Source organism: Blennius ocellaris (genome assembly GCF_963422515.1).
Source record: "Blennius ocellaris genome assembly, chromosome: 2".
In the NCBI taxonomy this organism is placed as follows: domain Eukaryota; kingdom Metazoa; phylum Chordata; class Actinopteri; order Blenniiformes; family Blenniidae; genus Blennius; species Blennius ocellaris.
The window spans coordinates 7674597-7695330 of record NC_137651.1 but is presented as its reverse complement, the minus strand read 5'-3'; the positions used below and the strand labels follow the sequence as shown (position 1 = coordinate 7695330).

The 20734-nt window shown below is 40.6% G+C and overlaps 1 protein-coding gene across 1 annotated transcript in view; it reads left to right on the top strand.

Moving 5' to 3' along the window:
• grm5b (glutamate receptor, metabotropic 5b) overlaps window positions 1-17312 on the top strand; it is a gene marked incomplete at both ends in the record, with an annotated part of 62998 nt that extends 45686 nt beyond the window's left edge. Inside the window, 12 exons of the mRNA XM_080505751.1 lie at window positions 1741-1976; window positions 3160-3281; window positions 4433-4557; window positions 4682-4850; window positions 6247-6373; window positions 9856-9973; window positions 10125-10311; window positions 10934-11092; window positions 12208-12333; window positions 12968-13150; window positions 13743-13909; window positions 16211-17312. Coding sequence (XP_080361877.1) covers window positions 1741-1976; window positions 3160-3281; window positions 4433-4557; window positions 4682-4850; window positions 6247-6373; window positions 9856-9973; window positions 10125-10311; window positions 10934-11092; window positions 12208-12333; window positions 12968-13150; window positions 13743-13909; window positions 16211-17312 — 2821 coding nt within the window. The remainder of the gene's footprint in view (window positions 1-1740; window positions 1977-3159; window positions 3282-4432; window positions 4558-4681; window positions 4851-6246; window positions 6374-9855; window positions 9974-10124; window positions 10312-10933; window positions 11093-12207; window positions 12334-12967; window positions 13151-13742; window positions 13910-16210) is intronic.
• Window positions 17313-20734: the final 3422 nt, after the last annotated feature.

Below are 20734 nucleotides of genomic sequence, written 5' to 3'. Positions count from 1 at the left end.
CTGCCTCCCACATGTCTTCTGAGTTCCCTGATTATCACTCTGTTTGTGCCTCCTTCCGCTTTGGTTCTCTGTAATTTGCTATATCTGTTGCTCAGTGTCTTGCCTCGTCTTTCTTTCTCTTTCCTTGAGTGTCACCCCCTGTGAGGGGACTTAGACATTTACCCAGGAAATGGCCTCCCCGTGCTGTGGATGTGTGCATGTGAGAGAGGGTTTACTTATTATGGTGACATGTTGCACTCTCCTCACCCCTAAATCCAAATTTAATGGCAACCCTTGTCATTGTGTGCTGCAACTCCATTTCTACATGGAAAGCATCAACTCTAATGGGGTCATAGGCATGATCCACTGCTCTTTCCATCTGTGCATGTTTGCTCGTTTTCACGCAATCAGCGAATCAGGTTGATTATTTTAACTGCTAGTAACAAATATTGAGCTGCTTTAATAACACGTCCATAGCCCCACACGACCTATATACCTGCCAGGTAAATTAAAGGAAGTTGCTGCTGTTGCTGATAATGTCGCTCACTCAGCTGTTTGCGGTTTTTTTTCATAAATGTGAAATTGCAGTTGAACTCGACATTGCACACATGTATGAAAGACGCTGACTGCCATGGGGAGAAGATGCTGTGAAAAAATATAAATCTATTTTACTGTTTTTGAAGCATTTGGAAGACGTCCTCAAAGAGACTAAACCAAGTGTCAGAACCAAATTCGTGTTTTGTGCATCTGAATCGATGAACACTGTTTTACTTCTGCCGTATGAAGGAGAGGCTGCAGATGAAGCGTGGAGGTGCTACCTGAACCCTGACTTTGATTCTTCTCCTGCAGTGTTGTTTACTTGAGGTGCATGTGGGCCGTGCTGGCCCAGCATCCTCTGGTTGATTGCCAACTGTGCACCGTGTCTCACAGCTCAGAGCTGGTGTGGGTTCATTAAGATTGAGACATGAATGCAGACAGCTTGCAAAGCAAACACAGTGTGTAACTACTACGATAGTAGAACTAGGGCGCTGGACATACTCTAAATAAAAACACATTTTTTCTGAATAGGACTACTTCTGATGTTTACCTTAAAACCTATGAGTGAACATCATTTGTCCTTAAAACTAGTGACAGATGCTCATTAAAACATCATTCACCCCTCGGTCTTCATTGTCATTCATGTCTTGTTCTTCATTGAAACGACAAATGGCTCCGGCAAATAGTTAGAAGAAAGTGCAGATTCAAGGCAATAAAGTACATATTATAAAGGAAAGCTTTCAGTGAAATCTGAAATTAATTATAAGATACATTCGTGCCTACGACCACTTTAATTAAACAAGCCTGTCTGCTGCTCAGTTTGATGCAGTTTTATGTCGGTCCAGGTTTTTAAAAAAACAGGGAATACTCCTGTCGTTAGGTATTATTTATTCTACTTTGCGTAGGCATCTCTACCACAGCAAAAAGCCCAGAGTTGAATTAACTCCCACAGTGTTTATTTGACACCGTTGTCATTATTCAGAGAGAAAATCTGTTCTGACATGTGAACATTATAAGCATTTCTCCAGAATCAGATGCGCCAGCACAAGATGTTCAGCGGATACAAGATGGTGCATCTGAAACGTCTCCAAGCTGGCGATGTGGTCAAACAAGAAAACGTACTAGAACAATTTTGAGTGACCTTGTTGATCTCGGAAAGATTAACTGATGGGTTGTAGGAGTGTGTCATGTATTTATTTGCCCTTTTGTGTGTTTCTTTTGCAGTGATGGATGGGCAGACAGGTACGACGTGACGGACGGCTACGTCAAGGAAGCAGCTGGTGGCATCACCATCAAGCTCCAGTCGGCGGACGTGAAATGGTTCGACGAATACTACCTGAGACTTCGCCCTGAAAACAACCTGAGGAACCCCTGGTTCCCCGAGTTCTGGCAGCATCGCTTCCTCTGTCGGCTGAAAGGTCATCCGCAGGAGAGCAGCAAGTACAACCGCACCTGTGGAAGTAAGTCCAGACAAAGGAAGGAAGGAAGGAAGGAAGGAAGGAAGGAAGGAAGGAAGGAAGGAAGGAAGGAAGGAAGGAAGGAGTTTCGTAGGCATTCGAAAGATATGTGATTAAACATGTAATTAATGTGGTTTACAATGAAACAAATGTTTCAGGTAGTTTCTCAGAGAAGTACTTTGTACTTTTACATTACTTTTACGTATAAGATTAATCTTTGTCGTTTTTCAGTTGCACTTTGGTAGGAGAGCATGATGAAATCCCCCCCTCATCCACAACCAGGTCAAAAAAAGGACATAATTGTCAAAGATGAGTACGCAAGTTCAACTAACACCCAAAACGTCCCAGATGTGCCAAACAAACAACCTGTACACTTATAAATACCTTCAAAAAGGATTAACAAAGACTATGTACAACAAATGTAAACAATGTATGCATAAAAACTATCAAAATAACTAATGTGCAGCATAAAATTTACTTGTAACATCAGTTAAAATCCCGTACAAATTTCCAGTACTCTTTCCATCTGTGATGTGTTACATGATACATGATTATCAAGTCTTTTGAGACATATTGTGACAAACCATGATGCTCACCTGTGAACACAGAGGCTGCATTGTTCTGGGCTAGTATAACAGGCGACAGTACCAATCTGCATTTTTATTGACAGATTTTCATAATGGACACCATTAATGCAAATAAAATACAAACTCAATGGTGGAAAACACACCCACACACCTCCAAACAGACCATATGTACACACTGAGCTTTCTGGTTAATCCAGAGATATTTGTTCTGGCAGTGAGTGAACCCTCTCTTTATATTCATCTTTGTATTCATCTCCCCATCTCTCAGCCCTCTCTCTGTTTGGTCCCCTCCATTCATAGGCAAAACAGTTTGTGAGCGCTGGATCAAAGGGAGTCAGGTCTCATGTATTCTAATGAAATGAAACATGGAATCCAAATGAACAGGATGCAGAAAGAAACAGAAAGAAATGAGATGTGGAGGAGGAGAGTATCCAATGAGGAAGAGGAAAAATAGTGGTCTTTGATGTGTTGGGGGGGCTCTGTCTTTATGAAACCAGAGGGCAGATTAGGAGTTTCTCTGATATGTATGCTTTCTTTCTCTTTCTCTTTCCACCTCCAACTCACCCTCAACCCCCAACTCTGCCCATCAACACCTGCAGAGCAAGAGTCCCTCCGGCGGCAGTACGCGCAGGATACAAAGATGGGGTTTGTCATTAATGCCATCTATTCGATGGCATATGGCCTGCATAACATGCAACGGACACTCTGCCCAGGCTATCAGGTAGGTGTGCTGTGATGGATACAAATCATGGGCGCAGTAGGGAGAACCAAAGAGAGAAACAAGGGTAGTTGAAGGGGCGAGGTGAGGAAGTACTGGATCGAGCCAGAAGCAGCCATATCTATCAGAGGTTTCTCAGTGCAAAAACTACGTGTAAATGTACTTAAATAAGCTTCCGATAAAATCTGACGGTGACATTTGAATGTCACTATCATGAAAGTGCAACAACTGAATAAAATCAAACCTCTTCTTCAAAGCAGGCAGCGTGGCCAAGACCACAAATTTATGAGAGGCATCAACAAATACATTTCGATAGTCTTAAGAAATCAAAAATCTTTCATAAAATTGAAAAATAACGACAAATATCTTTAAGAATGGACCACTTGCACTCTCAATCATAATAAATCTAAAAGTTATCTGAATAAGTGGCACTTTTAACACACACCTGCCTCTACACAGCAGTTGTTTTTGTTTCCAACAGGTTCACCCTGACAAACGGGACAGGTGTATGATGTGATCTGTGGGTGCATGTGCCAGAAAAAACTAATCCTGCACCATTATGCCTACATTTATAGATCCAGATAGCATGGAACAAACAGTCAAATAAATGTTTATCTGTCGATCAAAAATGTCACCACTGCTCACTATGATGACTTTTATTGAAATGTAATTTTATTTACTACATCTTTTTTACACTCTAATAAACAGAAGTTCTATATTCCTGCAATTCCGGACACTTGAGCAGTGAAGAAATGACATCAGATTGTAATAAATGTGTTGTGATTAACTTCACGCCGACATGATAGAAAAAAACGTATTTCACTTTTCTTTTTGTGGGCTACTCCAACATGTGGATATTGTCATTTATTAAGGTTATTTTTAAATGTCATCACTTCTCCCAGCCCAATAAAACATGATTTGGAGGCTTATTTACATTTAAGATTATATATTTCAAGGTTTTACTTTACTTGAGCTGCAGCAGCATGCTCATCTTGACCACTGAATTAAGTTTCCCTGCACAAAAATACTTCAGCTGTTGCTCAGGACTTTATTCTTTAACATGTGTGTGTGTGTGTGTGTGTGTGTGTGTGTGTGTGTGTGTGTGTGTGTGTGTGTGTGTGTGTGTGTGTGTGTGTGTGTGTGTGTGTATTTAGGGCCTGTGTGATGCCATGCGGCCCGTAGATGGTTCTACTCTTTTGGACTTCTTGATGAAAACCAACTTCACTGGTGTGTCTGGGGAGGGAATTTTATTCGATGAAAATGGAGACTCACCTGGCAGGTATATGATCTCATCCAAAATTTTGGATGAATTGTTTCTTTTTGTGTGCTTTTATGACCTGATTATTTGCAGATTCTATTGCTTATTGTACATTTAAAACGCGTCTATGCCTTTGATTTTTTAGGTATGAAATAATGAACTTCAAAAAGATGGGCAAGGACTACTTCGACTACATTAACGTGGGCAGTTGGGACAACAGCGGCTTGAAGATAGACGACGATGAAATCTGGCCCACCAAAGATTCAGTGATCAAGTCTGTCTGTAGTGAACCCTGTGACAAAGGGCAGATCAAGGTAAAAAGACCATCCCCCAAAACAACACCATAACTCTTGTAATGTCAGTTCATTTTAAAGGCATTTTTTTCATGAAAACTGTCAAACTTCACAAGCTTCGGTGGCTTTACATTCAATACACAATTATAAGCAGTCATGATCAAGTTACTACATGTTCATAAGTAATCATAAACGTCACTTCCAGATATTTTAACTGTTGTAACTTCGTAATAATGACCGAACATACCATTGTTGTGCTGAAATCACAAATTTTGCAGGGCATTAATACACTAGTGATTAGGATGAGACAAGAGACATTCAGTGAGAATTTTGGACTATTTCGAGATTTGTATTTTAACCTGAAAATACAATATGCAATGTATGTTGACCAGTTATTTATTACATTTGATTAAAATTGATATGAATTGTTTTTAAACAGACTCTAAAAACTCACAAATGTAAAATTTGTATCTATAAATGTTTAGAATATTATGTTTACTTTACTACTTGGACAAAAAAATCAATTTATGACAAAAGGTGACTTGTGCCTTAATTTTAATTGTTTTGTTTTGAGGTTGTTTTAATCATGGATGTTTTGCTATGTATATAATTCTGATGACTGATTCATTCATGAACTTCAGCTGAAATTATATCAGTTAGTTGAACGTCAAATAGTCCACATTTCGTACATTTGTCTCCTCAAGTTAAACATTCTTCATTAAAGTGTCATATTTTCAACTGCAAAGTCTCCACTACAAACACTTGCATGAGGATTTTGCACTTGTTTTTGGTCATGCAAAATTCAGCAAAACACCTGCACTTGAAAGAAGCTGATTTATCCGCCAATGATGAGCTAAAGAACCAGAACAAAATGACACATAGCTGAAATAAACTAGTTCTTTTAAACGCTAAAGCCAACATCTGCCTCAAAGAGCAGAACAAAAAGAAACAGCAGCTATGCAACCGCATCCTTCAAGCCAAAAGTAACAAACTTCCATAACTTTAACTAAATCCAGAATAGATCAATCGTGATCATTTACTAGCATATAGAACAGGGGATCTTAAGGACCATGACTCACTTAGAAGAAGTACATTTTTAACAATTGCACTCTACTTTTACTGTTGATCATTGCAACATTAGAGACGTTTTGATTGAAATGTTTGCATTTTATTGTGGGTAGAAAACTAATTTCTGTGATTTGTCACAATCTCACACAGCAAAAATCACTTTTTTGGTCCTTATTTAAAAAAAAAAAAACCTGCGTTTAAAAAAGCCCCGCTTTCAGACTTGAGTTGATACTGAAGTAAAATTGCACAAGAATTCAGTGGCTTTTGCAGATGTTTAATATACTTACTCACTTGTACAGATAGAAATATGCATCTGTCCATTCGGGAATGTGTTTTCGGTCTCTTCCAGGTGATCCGTAAAGGTGAGGTGAGCTGCTGCTGGACGTGCACTCTCTGTAAAGAAAACGAGTTTGTATTTGACGAGTACACCTGCCGAGCCTGTGAGCTGGGGTCGTGGCCTAATCATGGCCTCACAGGTCAGTATCTGCATATTCCTGTGTGTGTGATCGCATCTCCATTGTTGTCCGATAGGTCCTACAAGAAACATTAAAGCATTACTGTTACCCTGCTGAGAGCTCCCAACTGAATAAGCAATACTATGCGCATGTGCAAATATGCGAGGGGGATCTTCGGGAAGGTGAAGGATATTAAGCAGAATTGGACTCACTGGAGTTCTGTCCATTTTTCCAGCATGCCATTATAGCACATTGTTATGGTACAACCAGTCCTTCAGCAGCTGCATTAGAGAGAGAAACTGCGAGGAGGAAACTGCTTTTCTCTTTCCTCCCATGCACTCCCTGCCATTTGCCTTTCTTTAATTTCTTATCAGCTTGGACACTAGAGTTTTAATTATTCCACATCAAGAGCAGCTTTCAATGCAGTTCAATACATTTTAGTTGCTGTGAGAATGTGTTTCCCCTCCATTGCGTTCGAAGCGGCTGAATAGTTCTGTGCTGTGCTTTCAGCTGCTCATTATTCTAACTGCTCAGCGCTCCTCGACAAGCTCAATGATTAAAACATGAAGCCATTCCTGTTTAAAATTTTGATCGGATTTCAGTATTGGAGACAGACAAAAAATCTCTAAGCTCAAACGTGCGGTAAACTGATACAAAATAATGTGTAATGAGGTAGTCGTGCAATAATAAGCAGAACAAAGAGTTAAAATATTATGAAGAGGTTTTCTGTTGGGTGTGAAGGTTTGGGAGTCGGGGGGGACATTCGACTGTCTGGTCAATTAGTTATGTTTCCTTTGGTGAGTAAAGGCTACCATCTCTAATGCGAAAAAGCATTTTCATCAGCAGAGCACTCATAACACACCCAGAAAAAAACGAACATATTTTAAAACCAAAAATGCAACAGAGCAACATGTGTCACACATCAAATGAAATTAATGTGATTAACTCTAAAATCAAACTCACTGTTTGCCTCATGCCAAGTAGTTGGCTGAATGCTGAATTTCCTGTATTATTATCCTGAAATGGAGTTCCGTGGGCAACAGCTATTGGAAGTCTACGTTTAATTTGGTCTTGCACTATTTTGTCGGCATTATATCATTGGGTTCATTCCATAAATTCTTCACAATAAGTCTAAGTTTTAATGAAATTGCAACCTGACCTAATACTACATATTTCTTTTTTAACTGTAGAAAGGATTTTCAAACAGTAGGATTTCCACTAATGGCCCTCTCTCCTTCCATCTCACCCACCTGTAGTCAAAAAAACTGCTTTCTCCAACAAACGTCACCCTGGTTATCACTGCATTGGCTTCTGTGTCCCGGTGGGGGAAAGTTTATGAGTGCGACGACGTGTGCGAGTCTCATTTCATCAACGATAAGTGCCGTGCGTCCCACCCCGTGGGGCTATATGGTTCAGTAATAACGAGGTGTAAACAAACTGCTTGTCCTGTTCCACCAGCAGACAATTTGATGTGTCTCCCCTAGGTCAAAAGAAAGGAGAGAAAAGTGGTGAAGAAGAGAACATAAACAGGCTGAGACAATACATAGAGCAATCCCTCAGCTGATAGGTAGAAGTGAAGTGGGCGTGAAAACCGTGGAAGCTGTTGAGACAGCAAAAACAAGACAAGACAAAAAGAAATAATACATTGAAACATGAAGTCATGGTAAAAGGGAGTCCGAGGGAGATGAATGGAGGAGCTGAACACTCATAGGAAGTGGAAGTGAAGGGAGCATAAAAATGGAGGATTAGCTTTGGGATTTGAGCCTCTTCAGTGGTTTCACAGTTTGGAGTCTGAGAACGTTCGATGGAGTTTGCTTCAAAACTTTGAATTGACTGAACCCTTCAAATGGCTCCTCTCCCCTTTATGTGCTGGTTTGGTTGATGGCCAGACACCACACGGTTTCCTTCCGGTTCATCAAACTAATTAAGTACTAATTTGCTGACATAGACAATTATTGTGGAGTGCTCTGAGAGAAGCCAAAGTGAACACTGATAGGGGATTTTCTGCCCAGCATCTAGATTAATGTGGGCAGGATTAATCAAAGCTAAATTCCCAGCATGTTTCTGAGTTTGATCCCACCTCACATTTTTATTGGCTGGTCTCTACCCCTCATGGCCCACAAGTTTCTCCTAAAAGAGTGAAAAGTTAACAGAGAAAAAGGGAGTTGAAAGATAGATGTGGGATTTTATGAAGCATTTCCATTTATAAATGTGATACGACTATTTGCTCGTCGCCGTTCAACACTTTCCATCATTTAAATCATGGCTGAGATGGATATTTTATTAACTTTTTACTAGTCACTAAGGTGACTGTAAGTGAGCCACATGTCAAACGCTCTTGCTTGACTTGTTTCTCTCTTTGTTACCATCTCCTTAGCCGCCTGTCCAGCAATTAGTGGGTTGTTTCCATATCAGTAATGTAATAAACTTTGTTGACCATGGTAAAGACATTGTTATTTTTAAATAACTTTAATCTCTTTAATGACGTCCCTGTCTCTTCCTCTCGGTTATTATAATCGAGTGCTGTGTGCATGCATCCAGGAAAAAGAAGAGAACACAATTAATAAATAGCAGAAGTTACTTCAGAATTGAATTATTAGAGAGTTGATGTACATTCAAACACTTGCAGCCCAAATCCTCAAGCTATGTAGGTATTTTAATTCAAGCAAGTATTTAGATGGATCAGAATTAGAACTGTCCCTTTAATTAATGAGACTTGAGGAAGATGGAAAGACACAGTTTGAGGGAGAGAATTAGGAAACAAGGTCGGACAGATGAGGGTCAAGGGAGGTGAGGCAGATATTAGAAGAGGAAAAAAAGAGTGCAGAGTGATATATAGGAGTATTACAAAGAGACAAAACGTGATATGAAACAGGATGAAATATTGAATGACAGGGAAGTGTGAAAAAAAGTTGGAAGATTAATGACAAAAATGTAAGAAGAGTAATGAAGGAGTGGATGACATAGATCAGTGAGGCAAGGCTTTTTCCCAACAGGCCTCCTTTCATTTTTAAGGTTAAGACACAATTTTTAGAGCTTAAATGAAGACAAATTAAAATGACAAATTAAGTATTTGATACAAAACCACATGTTGCAACACTTGCACTAAAACTTAAAAGGTACTTATAAAAAAAGAAGTCTCATTTTCTAACACCGCAGTACTGACATTTCCTGTTTAAACCTGCTTTCATTTATAGCCACTGATAACATTCCCACTGCTATTTGCACTGCACAGCTCATCAGCCAGATAACAAGTCTTTCACACCTGTGGGGCCAACAGACGTCAAACTTTATCTGTCCAGTCTGGTGGCCTCAGGGACATTTTCCCCTGCAGTGCAATGAAATTTCTTTTAATTGGTTGCAAACTCCATTACAAAAAATACTTTAAAATGTCAAAAAAACGTTTGCTTAAAGCTCACTCAACATTAAAGAGCTACATAATCTTGCATATCAAATAAAGGGACTCAGATATGTTCATCTGTATATGCTCTATTTGTTTTCAGGCTGTGACCCAATCCCAGTGGAATATCTGCGTTGGGGAGACCCTGAGCCCATTGCCGCTGTGGTTTTTGCCTGCCTCGGCCTCATGGCGACATTCTTCACCACTGCTGTATTTATCAGGTAATCGATTGTTGCATATCTCAGAAAGAACCAATAACAATGGCAAAAGGACTTGAGATGTGTAGCATGACTTGCACAGCCTCTCTGAGATTATCTATCTTGTGATTGTCTGATTGTGTCTGTACATGTGTGTCTTGCTGTGTCTTTTCAGGTTTCGGGACACCCCAGTAGTGAAATCTTCTAGCAGGGAGCTATGTTACATCATACTGGCTGGTATCTGTCTGGGATACCTGTGCACCTTCAGCCTCATAGCCAAGCCCCACGTCATGCACTGCTACCTCCAACGACTTGGAATCGGCCTGTCCCCTGCCATGAGCTACTCTGCACTTGTCACAAAGGTAAAGGGCTGAGTTGAGAATGTATGACTAAGCATGAGATAGCCTTCGCAGGATTCGTGCGAGGCTAAAGTTTAAAGTAATTACCTCCAAAGGCTAGGAGTCCCCTTGGCATTAGAAATCGTACATAGTGCATTCTGAGCCGGCATAGTTCAGTGGGGAATTACCACAGAAAAAAAACGTCAGACACCAGAAAGTCAGCAGTAGAAATACTTCTGGGAGTAGGGTGAAGACTCTCGGTTTAATCAGAAGAAAACTCGCTAAAAAAAGGTCACAGTCCCCTGATACAGCAAATTATCGAGCCAGGAAGCACAGAAACATCATAATGCAGCGGGTTTGTCCTTCTCCTGCCCACTGAGGTATTGGGAATAAAAGTCAAGTGAACATACAGCACAGATTTTTCACAAATAACTTGACATTACAGCTCCAGATTCAGCTTTTGACAGTGCAGTGTTTTTGTTTTTTTTATTTAAATTGCTTATTTCTCATTGACGGCACCATGAGCATGACTGTGAATGAAGTGGGAGAAAAAAAATTAAGGGAGCAAATACCTAGAATATGCTTTTCATACAGTGGGATCAGTATACATTCTCTCTACTGATGTTGTTGGATCATGTGACTACAGACAAATCGCATCGCACGGATCCTGGCAGGAAGCAAGAAGAAGATCTGTACAAAGAAACCTCGCTTCATGTCTGCCTGTGCTCAGCTCATCATTGCCTTCCTGCTCATACTGCTACAGCTGGGTATCATTGTGGCTCTTTTCCTCATGGAGCCACCTAAGGTGAGCTCTGTGTGGGCAGGCATGTGACTATTCAGTAGGAGATGTATACTGTAATTAGGCTGCTAATCTCTCAAAATTCAGTTTTTGCTTACACTGAGCAAAACTGAAAGAGCAGCATGTAAAATATAGCTGCTTCTGGCAAGAAAATAATTCAATCTTCTTGAACTTTCGCTGAATATTAAAAAGATTTCACACGTATATACAAAAATGTTGGCCCATTCTCTACAGTAGGAACAATCCCCCCCAAAAGAAACAATGCTAAGCTTAAGTGACCACTACACATTTTCACACTAATTCAATGCCATGTTGAATGAATATTTTTAATTAAAGACTCGATAAATAGAGAGTGTGGAGGACAAGCTGTTAGTATGCTGGATGTTTTCAGGTCATCCTGGATTGTTTTCAGTCTTCTCCATGTGCATAAGAGTCCCGGGATGTTGTTCAAGACTAGATTGATTATTCTATTAACTCCATGTAAAGCATATGTGTCACTTTACATCATGTCAATGTTTGGACTAAATAGTTCTAACCACCCATTGTAAATCCATTGCAGGAACTTATTTCATGTCAGTTTGTATAATTCTGAATTGTATAGAGCAGGGTGTGCCAAACATCACAGATGGAAGACAATGCCAACGTTGAGGTTTTAAATATGAGATTTGCATGTTTCAAACAAAACGATTCACCACATTTAGAACAGTAACAGAATCAACAGCAACCTTTAACACTGCTCAGAAATGATAACCTGCTATGATTGTAGTTTTCTTGAATCTGTAAAACACAACATTTAACAAATACAATGGCTGACTCATCAGCAGGGGCCATACTTTCAAAAGCTTTTTAGTAAAACACTGTAATTTTCATGCTCTAAAAGCATTTTAGCATTGAGTTGTTTTGCCAACAACCTTAAGGTACCGCGCATCTGAAGTTGGAAGCGTGCTGAATAAACTGTCAGCTACTTAATTGGCAGTGCTTCCAAAATGTTCTTTTGGCGTGTTGTGGCATAATCATAGCCACCATTTGCAGTTTTCATAAAGAAGTGCTGAATTGATTGAAAAGATGTTTTCAGGTCTTGTCCCAGTGACAGTCTGCCATGTTTCTTCCTACACCCACAGGTCATCCACGACTACCCCAGCATCCGCCAGGTCAACCTCATTTGCAACACCACCAACCTCGGCGTTGTTTCCCCACTAGGATACAATGGCCTGCTCATCCTCAGCTGCACCTTTTATGCCTTCAAGGTACTGGAGTGTAACTGTTCTGAAGCATTTTATTTTTAATGTTTTTTAAGAAAGATTATCAGTATGTGAAGGTTTAAGAGCACATACATTATGCACAGTGCATGTTTTTCTAAAAGCTGTTTTATGAGAAAGAAAAATGCCACCGACATGGATTTGAAAAAATAAAAACTGACTGAACTGCAATTTGTTTGCTTGTCAGAAACCTTTCACCAGCAGTAAATGAACACATTATAAAGTCAATGTTTGATTATCAGTGGCCTGCAGCTATCCATTTTCGGTGGAGAATGGAAGCAGAATCATGAAAAGAGAGACAATAGCTGGAATGCAGTGCACCTCTAACAAATATATTGCCTGTGTTTATGAGCATCACAGTTGAACACACCCATGCACACTGGTTGGTGGAGGGTTGTGAACTTATGCTTCACCTAACTCACTTCAACAGGTTGGTTAGTGAGGTTAGAAATTAAATTATAACTGCACGGTAAAGCCAGTGTGCTAACAACATGTGTGATCTGTGTGTCCCTGTTTGCTTTATTGTTCCAAATAAATTCAAAATGCATAGAATCTTTCAACAATTGTACATTTGTGTTAAGACATTTTTTTCTTTCTCTTTTACCCTCTCTGACTCTCAAAGACCCGCAACGTCCCAGCTAATTTCAATGAGGCTAAGTACATTGCCTTTACCATGTACACCACCTGTATTATCTGGCTGGCTTTTGTCCCCATCTACTTTGGCTCCAACTACAAAATCATCACTATGTGCTTCAGTGTAAGCCTCAGTGCCACTGTGGCTCTGTGCTGCATGTTTGTACCGAAGGTAAGTCTGAAATAACATCCCGCAGGTTCCCTCTTTTTTCTGCTTTGACACAAATTTCCCTCACATTTTTCACTCGCTGCTAAAAGCCCCAAAAGAATCGTTTGTTCTGATTTGCTTGTCAGGCGTTCTTTTAGTGTACAGGACAACACACCTGCTCTGCTCTTGTTTTTTTCTTCCCACTTGTTTTTGGTGGTTTTGACCACCCTGACAGTATGGAGTAAAGATGTTGTGTGGCTGGTTCTGCACAGGCATTATGTGAACCATACACTTAGTGATTAAAATGTAATATTCAAGTACAGTTTTTAGAGGAATCAAAAGAAAACATTAGTTAAAAATAGTGTCTCTGCCACAATAGCTACCTATTCATACTCTTGAACAGCACAGGGAATTAAATCACTCAAAGCATTTTTGCACTCTACGGCACTGTTTGTATTACATCAGCGATGTGAGTCATTGCTCTTTGAAAAAGCATTTATTAAAAAAATACAGTAAACAGACAGCACAATGTGTTCAGAAAATGAGATATGTATCAGGACATTTTGTGCATGCTTGAATAATATCTTTTTTTTTATGTTTAATTATTCCATTTCAGGTGTATATCATTCTGGCCAAACCAGAGCGTAATGTGCGCAGTGCCTTTACTACGAGCACAGTGGTGCGCATGCACGTTGGCGATGGGAAATCGTCCTCCGCTGCCAGCCGGTCTTCAAGCCTGGTTAACCTGTGGAAACGAAGAGGCTCGACTGGAGAGACACTCAGGTGTGTGTGTGTGTGTGTGTGTGTGTGTGTGTGTGTGTGTGTGTGTGTGTGTGTGTGTGTGTGTGTGTGTGTGTGTGTGTGTGTGTGTGTGTGTGTGCGTGTGTGTGTGTGTGTGTGTGCGTGTGTGTGTGTGTGTGCGTGCGTGCGTGCATGCATCCAGATTTATTCCAGGTTTCTCATCAGTATTAATTCAAGACATCATTTCTACAATGACTCCACCCTTCTCGGACTTTTTACTGTGTGTATGTTAAAGCTTTATAAGAGATTGAGCCTCTGTACTCCCCCGGAGTCTGCTCAAATGTTCCTCTGACCGTGGCATGAACTGCAGACAATTGCCTAATGGAGACATGGCAGAGACAGAGACAGACAGGGATGAACTCAGGAGGTGAGAATAAAAAGACTGCAAGGAAAATTATAAAGAGAGAGAAAGATGGATGCAAAGAGGGAGAGTGAGAAATATCCAGATATATTGGAAAAGAGAGGAATAAAGAGAATGAGGAATAAAGAGGACGAGTAAAAAAAAAAGATGTAATAGCTTTCACACGCAGCTTAAGGCTATCAACAAGTCATCTACAGTGACAAGGAAGCGATCAAAGAATACAAAGTGGGTGGGGGTGAACGCACAGCCACTTGCCCAAAATGAAAATGGTAAAAAAAAAAGACAAGGACACATTTTTGTTTGTCAGCAGGTTACACCAGCTCACCCCGCTTGGCAAGCAAGATTTCAATCACACTCTTATAAGACATGTCAGGAGTGTTTCCATCTTGGTTCCCTTCTTCTTCTCTTCCTCTCGCTCTCTCTTTTTGCTCCTGTCGTCCTCTGTGGGCGATGGTAATTGGCAGGGTTGTCTGTCTCCTCGGTGCAGAACTGGGAGCTGTTGTCTTTGCGATGCAGTCATTGCAGACAGACATAAATCCAGCAGGCCAGAGGGGAAAGAGTCGATATTTGAAGGAAATATTTGATGGAGGTTCGAACGAAATGAAAGAGATACCAGAGAGTGCTTGGTTTATTTTCAGAAGACATTACAATCAGAATATAAGTTATCCTTACAGAAGTCCTTCTTCATTATGTGCACCATATCTAAAATCTATTGTACAGCACTTTTCCTCCGGGAACAAACGAGTGCATCACAGTACAAGTGCAGCATATGGACATGTGTGTACAAGAGTGTCGCACAGTGTTTGAGTGTGTGGGGCCGTATTTGTCTCTGGGGGGATTTGAGTTCATTTCAACCTCAGCCACAGCGGCGTGAGGCTTAATCAGGAGTTCCTCCTTAGATTAATCACACTAATTAACCTGACAAAAGGAGGGGGAGGACTTTGACTGATGCGATGTAGAGAAAGGTGGGGGAAATTAAAACATGCAAAGGGAAATGGGGAAAGAGAAGTTGACTCAAATGAAGAACAGACTGTTAGTTAAAAATAGGGCAGAATATTAATTGCAGTGTAATCAGGCTCCATTTCAATATGCTTAAATCTGCTAATTGACATTACTTATCAAGATAATGAAATGAACTCAAAGTGATAACGAGCAGCCTAATAAACTGGCAGTACAGATTTAGTTTTTCTTTTAAAGTATTAAAGTTTTCATTTCAAAAGTCATATAAGAAAAAAAAGACATACAATTATATAAACAGCACAAAAAGTAAGGACAATTGTGTTTGGTACTCTTTTGTTCTCATGCGGATGCTTCTGGGGAATAAACGTCTCACTGTTTATTTTCCCTTCAAATATGATACATATGAAACATACAATGTGGAAATCCATGAATAGTCTAATCTTACTCTTGAATCCTAATGAAAGGAAATGAGTGAATCATAAAACTATGGAATACTTCATTGAAACTCAAACTTTTATAACTGACTCCTAGAGTAATGGAAACAAATTAGAGTCATAAAATATTTTTGCCAAACCAATATAGTTACGACGGTTGCAGACTGTCAAATAAAATCATCTATCTTGCACATACGAGTTTCACTTTTCATTGCAGCCATTAACAATAATGTCTTGTATTCTGAAAAACATTTGGAAGTCCTGTATTCAACCAAAGGGGGCTCCTCCTTGTACACTGTATTTATGAAGTACACATTGAACTGCAGGTATAAAATTAAGTCATCAGATTGAATAGAAACTTTTACTTTTGCCCCCATGTGATCTCACTCTTGTCAAAGCAGCTGCTCTTTGAAACATGTGAATGAACAAAGACAATCCAGTCAAGTGTTTCATTTTCTGTTTTAGACAATTTCCACGTCAAACTGGCAAAAAGCATCCAAACCTGTCTTCCTCTTTCTCATTCTGCAGCTCCAATGGGAAATCAGTGTCTTGGGCGCAGACAGAGCGCAGCACTTCCCGTGGAAACCACCTGTGGCAGCGCCTCTCCTTCCACATCAAAAAGAAGGAGAACAATCAGACTGCTGTCATTAAGCCCTTTTCTAAAACCGCCGAGGAACGGTATTGCGGTGGGGCTGACCTGCCCCTGCACATGCCTCTGCCCTCCCTCCCCTCCCTGCCCTCCCTGCCCTCCTTGTCCTCGCTGCCCACTCACCCCGACTCCAGTGCCGATAAGACTCTGTACGAGCTCTCTGAGGCAGAGGAGCGCTATTCCATCACCTACCAACCCCAGACGCCTTCGCCCATCAGCACAGTCAGCCAGAGGATCAGCGAGAGCTTGGCGGAGGAGGCTCAGATGGCCGGCATACCAAAGTACTCGAGTAGCATTTGCAGCGGTGGCAGCAGCAGCAGCTGTGGGCCCCCCAGCAGTGGCTCTGCTGTGGCTGGTAGCGACCTGCGCCTGGTTGTGATGGACGATCACCCCAGAGAGCCCCAGAACGCACTGATGGCTCAGATCAGCTGTGTGGTAAACCGCTTCACCGCCAACATCTCCGAGCTCAACAACATGATGCTGTCACCCTCTCCGACGCACTCGCACACGCACAAACATCCCCCCCCTTCTCCTCACCCTCCCGACCCCTACCTGTTACCTCGTGAACTTCAGATGCCTCCCACCCTCACCACCTATGCCGACGTCCAGCCGCTTCCCCCCGTTGACTCCAACTTGGTCAGCCGGGGAGGCTGTCCCATTCACTCCATCCCTCATTCACCTTACCCCCTGCCGCCCCCTCACCCTCAGCCCTCCCGTTCTATCTCCCCCATGCGAGGAGCCCTGGTCACCTGTCTCGCCGACTCCCCACTGAGAAGGGCAGAGTTGGAAGAGGAGCTAATTGCTTTGACTCCTCCATCACCGTTCCGCGACTCTCTGGCCTCCAGCAGTGGCTCCCCCATCTCAGAGACAGGTCTGTGTCTCCCCCCAGTCCCTTCCCATCCTCCCCCTTCCCCGCCCTCGCCCTCACCCTACAGCAGACTGACTCTCAGAAACTACAGCCAGAGCTCGTCGTCACTGTGAGGCAAAGATGACACATTGAGAAAACATGAAAGTGAAGTGGAGCACTTGAAAACAACCCAGGTCACAAAGGGAAAGGAGGACGGTTGGACTGAAATCTCTTCATCTCGTGTTGGAGTATAAGGAGCAGTTGTCCTGGAGGGCTGGTCAGTGAACACACTAAGCTGTGTTTGTGTTTACATGTTTGCAGTGGAGCGCAAGCATATGAAGCTTGCTCGTGTTGTATTTTCTTAGTGATGTCTGAAACAAATGAAGATTGGAAACTGCAAAAAAAAGGCTACTAAAGCTTTGGATGTACAGGACACAAGAGATCATTCCTGAAGGTCTAAGACTATACATCATTTAGGTTTGGGTAGTGGCCTTAAGGTAACTTGGCTATCAACTAATTAGAGATATTGTGTGTGTGTGTGTGTGTGTGTGTGTGTGTGTGTGTGTGTGTGTGTGTGTGTGTGTGTGTGTGTGTGTGTGTGTGTGTGTGTGTGTGTGTGTGTGTGTGTGTGTGTGTGTGTGTGTGTTTGCTGTGTCATAGTTGATGTGAGGTGATGGCAACATGACGGCAAAGAGTATTGATGAATCAAGACTCCTATGGCCTCTAAGAACTACACAGTGGCTACCAAGGGCACACATATGTATTTGCTCATCAACACTCACACTTACTGATGGAATATAAGGGAAAACACTGTAAATATGAGAGGTTTTGCAATTTTTTTCTTTGATGATGAAATCCATCATGCTTCGGATAAAAGTGCATTGCGTTGCAAGAGTGCCGGCATACTATGGCTGTTACTCCGAGGAACATTCTGACAAAAACATCTTTTATTTGTTATGTTCCTAATTTCATTTTTATGTTCCCATAGCATGTCATTCCTGTCCTCTTGGTCAGTTTTCTTGGTTTCCATTTTGTCTGAAGCTTGACTGTATATTTCTACATGATTCCCGCAGCAGACAGAACCAAACCTTTCTTAGCTTTCAACCTATGACTTTAGAGAGAGTGAAAGGAAAAGACTGGGCATACATTTATTATGTTATCAGATGATCAGATGTTACTGGAATCCAACCATGCCATTTTCTTAATACAGTGTCTCAGGAGGACACTTTGTTTCATCGAGGACATTGGTTTGGATGACATTAATTTAGTTTTGGCCCACAAACATGAAGCTGCCTCTTTTACCCCTTTTTGATCAGAATGGACCACTTGCTACTTTTAAGTTGGTTATACCTCAGACCCTCCAAAGAACTTCATGGGAGTCACAACAAAGATGCATAATTGACAAACATTTTTCTTGCGACATTGTTGTAGCAGTGGAGTAAGAATTGATTAGACAATATTGACTCTCCAGTGTACATCTGGTTTTTCCTTTGGCTCCATCAGAAGCATTAATTATACCTGCCACTGCTGCAGTTACTCATGACTCAAAAAAATCAACCAAACTGCGAGGTTCATCAGAACTGGTAAGATTTCCTTTTTCTCTCCAGGTCTTGAGTAAACTGGAGAATGTTTTATTTTTCCTTTTCTTTTTAATATTTTGGTCAGTCGGCTTTGATTGGTTTTTAGATAACTCATGCCTCTGATATTGGTGGGGCTTTGCTGTAGTCGACCAACAAAAAGTTGGTGCCAGCTCACCACCTGGTTTCCTGGCCTTGAGTCAGTTCTTCAGCTGTCCAAAAGCTAAGATCGGGTTCCAATGTTGGCAATTGCCCAGAACTAGCACCTGGATATTTCTAATCCAAAAGGGGTTGTTAGGATCATCTGCTATATTTTTCAGTTCTCCACACTTTTAAACAATGAATGATAGGAAACCAAAGAGATTCAGTATTGCAAGTCAAGTTTTAGGTAAACTTTTTATAATTGATTCCATATTATTGTTAGTCCAACAAGACCACACTAATAGATTGTACATGATCTTTTTCAGCCTGTTAAAATAGTGGAGAAGCAGAATCAGGAGACATTAAACTGTATTGACTTAAAGGAATACTTCTTCAGTTTTGGAAATTTGCTGTCTTGCTGAGAGTTTGTTGACACAATTGATTGCAGTTCTTGCATCTGTCAGGTAAATTTCTAAAGTCTCTACTAGTTGCCTAGCAACCTTGTGGCGACGACGATACCTGAGGAAGTTACGACCAAATGCAAGACTGACTTGTAGTTCACTGTAAAACCTGAGTCCTTTTGAACTCTTTATTTACATTATGGATTTAGAGGGATAACATTTCATTCAGTCAATTGGAAGTTGTTGCGAGGTGCCATCGCTTCAAATTTTGGACAGAGCTGGACTGCAGGTTTGTGCTTATTATTGATTAAACTGGCATGAGAATGGTTTTAATATTCTCATTTCCCTCTCGGCAAGATCTGTAAACTGCAATCAAAAGGTCTGGAGTCATGTTATGAAATTCTGTCGAACATAATGAAAGTAGTAATCATAGATTTGTTTTAAAAGCTGCTGAACAATATCTACAGTCTTTTGCAAAAGACAATAATTGGCCTATATAAAGCAAATGAACTGTCAAATGTTGGCAGTTATTGGAATTGATGCATGAGAAGAATTATTCAAAATAAAATTATAATTTAGTTGTTTAGGGTTCAGGTATGCCTTTAAACGGAGTGTCTTTATATGTGCCAACTACGAGTAGTGCCGGGAGACAACTTGTGCCGATGAATGCATTCACTAAGATGCTTTTGAGATCTGGGGCCTTGGCTTTGGGTCAAGTTACTCAGCTAAGCAAAGAAAAAAAAAACTCCAGTTACAAGGTTGTGATACACAAAATAGGCTTTTTTTGTTTTAAACTTAATTTTATTTTAATGTTATAGACATATGTATAACAGTCCTACAGTCAGTTCTAGTTAGACATTTGGTATCACAAGAAAACTCATACCTTCAATGAGTCGCCAGTGCATTTTTGTCAATCGCAATTTCCATATTTTCCATGTGCATTTGTCTGCATTGACTGATGCAGACCAGTGTATTTTCTCTGTTTCAATTTGTGCTCTGTAGTAGCCAGCAGGAATTCTGTAAATAATAAGGGCATGCAAAGACAGTTCTGTTTTGTTCCAGAAGTAAATTTATTTACATATCAACAAAGATGAACAAAAAAAGAAATGTTTTTGAGCTATGTTATAACAAACAGTATCAATATGTGTTATGACTACAGAAACTGTGTTACTACTCTGAATGTGTGAGTGACCATTCCTCTTCAAATGTCTTGTAATTCAGCATTATACAAATATTTAATATGAATATTGTGCCAAAGGGGCTCGGGAGGGTTTAGCTTACTAGGTTGTGGGTAAAAGCGTGGTTTCGTAAAAAAAAAAAAGAAATGTTAATGTAAACTAGTTTTTATTGTTTTGCATTTTTTCTATATAAATATATTTCACATTTTCCAGTGTAAAAGCAATATTATCCATGTGTGTAAAAAGTGCACATCCCAAG